Consider the following 1,916-nt stretch of genomic DNA (forward strand, 5'->3'; position numbering starts at 1 on the left):
TTCAACTTTCTATAGAACTCTACACCATTTTCTTTGAGTTAACTTATTATGCTAAATGAATTCCACTATATGTTGGATTTTAATTAATGGTAAACTATGGGTCTAGTTTTACAACCAAATAATTCATGTAAAGGTATTTATTATATACCCTTCTATTCGGCTTCTCTCATAAAGGTTGTGTCAACACATATTTTTTTATTTTGTATTTTGAGCCAACATGTATTTTGGAATGATAACTTAAAAGTTTAGTTTATGAGTTGAATTGAAGACTGAGGATTAAAACAATCATTACAATGATACAGGGAAACTGTAATGTCATATCATGTCATTTGCACTAGATATCAATATCACTTAACCATCGTCTTCTAAATCTGTGACCTAATTTTTGTTCTTTGTGCGATGGTTGCTGCCCTCTCCAGGTTCCTTTAACTAGCAGAGTGAACAGAAGCCAGTGCCCAGGTGGCATTACACTCTTTTCCCAGACTTTCCCCTCACTGTCCTATTTTCTTGACTCTCTCAACCAGGCACTAGAAAACAGTCCCATTTTAGGCTCTGTTTCTTGGAAAACCCATTCCTAGACATCATTTAGATTCTCTTTTACGGATAATACTATGCATATGTGACCAAGATTTCTCCTTAACTGCAGGCATAGTCCCTAAATTTCATTGGGAACACTAAATTCTAAAAATCAATGTCCCTTTCTCATCCCACTAACTGATTATCTGTCCTTTCCAGGTCATTTCAGAGGAGACATTGAATAAAATGGATGGAGGAAATCAGTCCACAGTGTCAGAATTTGTGCTTCTGGGACTTGGTCACTCATGGAGTATGCAGGTCTTACTCTTCATGATATTTTTGATACTTTACCTGATCATTGTATCTGGAAATGTTGTCATTGTGACCTTAATCATCACTGACCCTCACCTCCATTCCCCCATGTACTTCTTTCTGGCCAACTTGTCCTTCATTGATTTGTGGCTTTCCTCAGTCACCACTCCTAAGATGATTGCTGACTTTTTGAAGGACAATAAGACCATTTCTTTTGCGGGCTGCATGTGCCAGATCCTCTTTGTGCATTTTGTTGGAGGAGGTGAGATGGTAATACTGGTGGTCATGGCCTATGACCGCTATGTGGCCATCTGCAAACCACTCCACTACTCCTCCATTATGAGCCTGTCAAAGTGCTTTGGACTGGTGTTGACATCCTGGACCGCAGGCTTTGTGCACGCCATGAGTCAAATGGCTGTGATTGTGCAGCTGCCTTTCTGTGGCCCCAGGGAAATAGACAGCTTCTTCTGTGACATACCACTGGTGATCAAGCTGGCCTGCATGGACTCTTCTGACTTGGGAATATTAATGAATGCTGATAGTGGTGTTGTGGTTGTAACCTGCTTTATCCTCTTGCTGATATCCTACACATATATTCTTCTCACTGTTCGCCAGAGCTCTAAAACTGGTGCATCTAAAGCCCTGTCCACCTGCAGTGCCCATGTCACAGTGGTGGTGATCTTTTTTGTGCCCTGTATGTTCATTTATGTGTGGCCACTCAACATCACCTGGTTGGACAAATTTCTTGCTGTGTTTTATTCTGTTTTTACACCACTCCTCAATCCAGCCATTTATACACTGAGAAATAAAGAGATGAAAAATGCTATGAAGAGATTTAGAAGTTACTACATGGATTCCAAAGAAATGAAATGATTAGTGCCTGGAAATTTCATGAACACTTCAAATTGATAATATACAGGCCTTGTAAAATAGGTTGAAATTAGAGGCCCTTAGTGTTCCTGTGTCCAGATATAGAAACAGGGTTAATAAAATATAACAAAATTTAATATTTAGTAGTTAGCCTATAGAACACTAAGAAATTATTACTAAAATACAAATCTAACAATCTGAGAAATGTATTTACTCAG

General features: G+C 38.7%; 1 protein-coding gene across 1 annotated transcript; it reads left to right on the forward strand.

Moving 5' to 3' along the window:
- Nucleotides 1-762: 762 nt before the first annotated feature.
- On the forward strand, nt 763-1,701 carry LOC306655307 (olfactory receptor 4K3-like; the record flags this gene model as incomplete). Its single annotated transcript, XM_079129685.1, has 1 exon — nt 763-1,701. One exon carries the CDS (start codon nt 763-765, stop codon nt 1,699-1,701), a length of 939 nt encoding a protein of 312 aa, XP_078985811.1.
- Between the last annotated feature and the right edge of the window lie 215 nt (nt 1,702-1,916).

Source organism: Sciurus vulgaris, assembly GCF_902686455.1.
Source record: "Sciurus vulgaris genome assembly, chromosome: 2".
In the NCBI taxonomy this organism is placed as follows: Eukaryota; Metazoa; Chordata; class Mammalia; order Rodentia; family Sciuridae; genus Sciurus; species Sciurus vulgaris.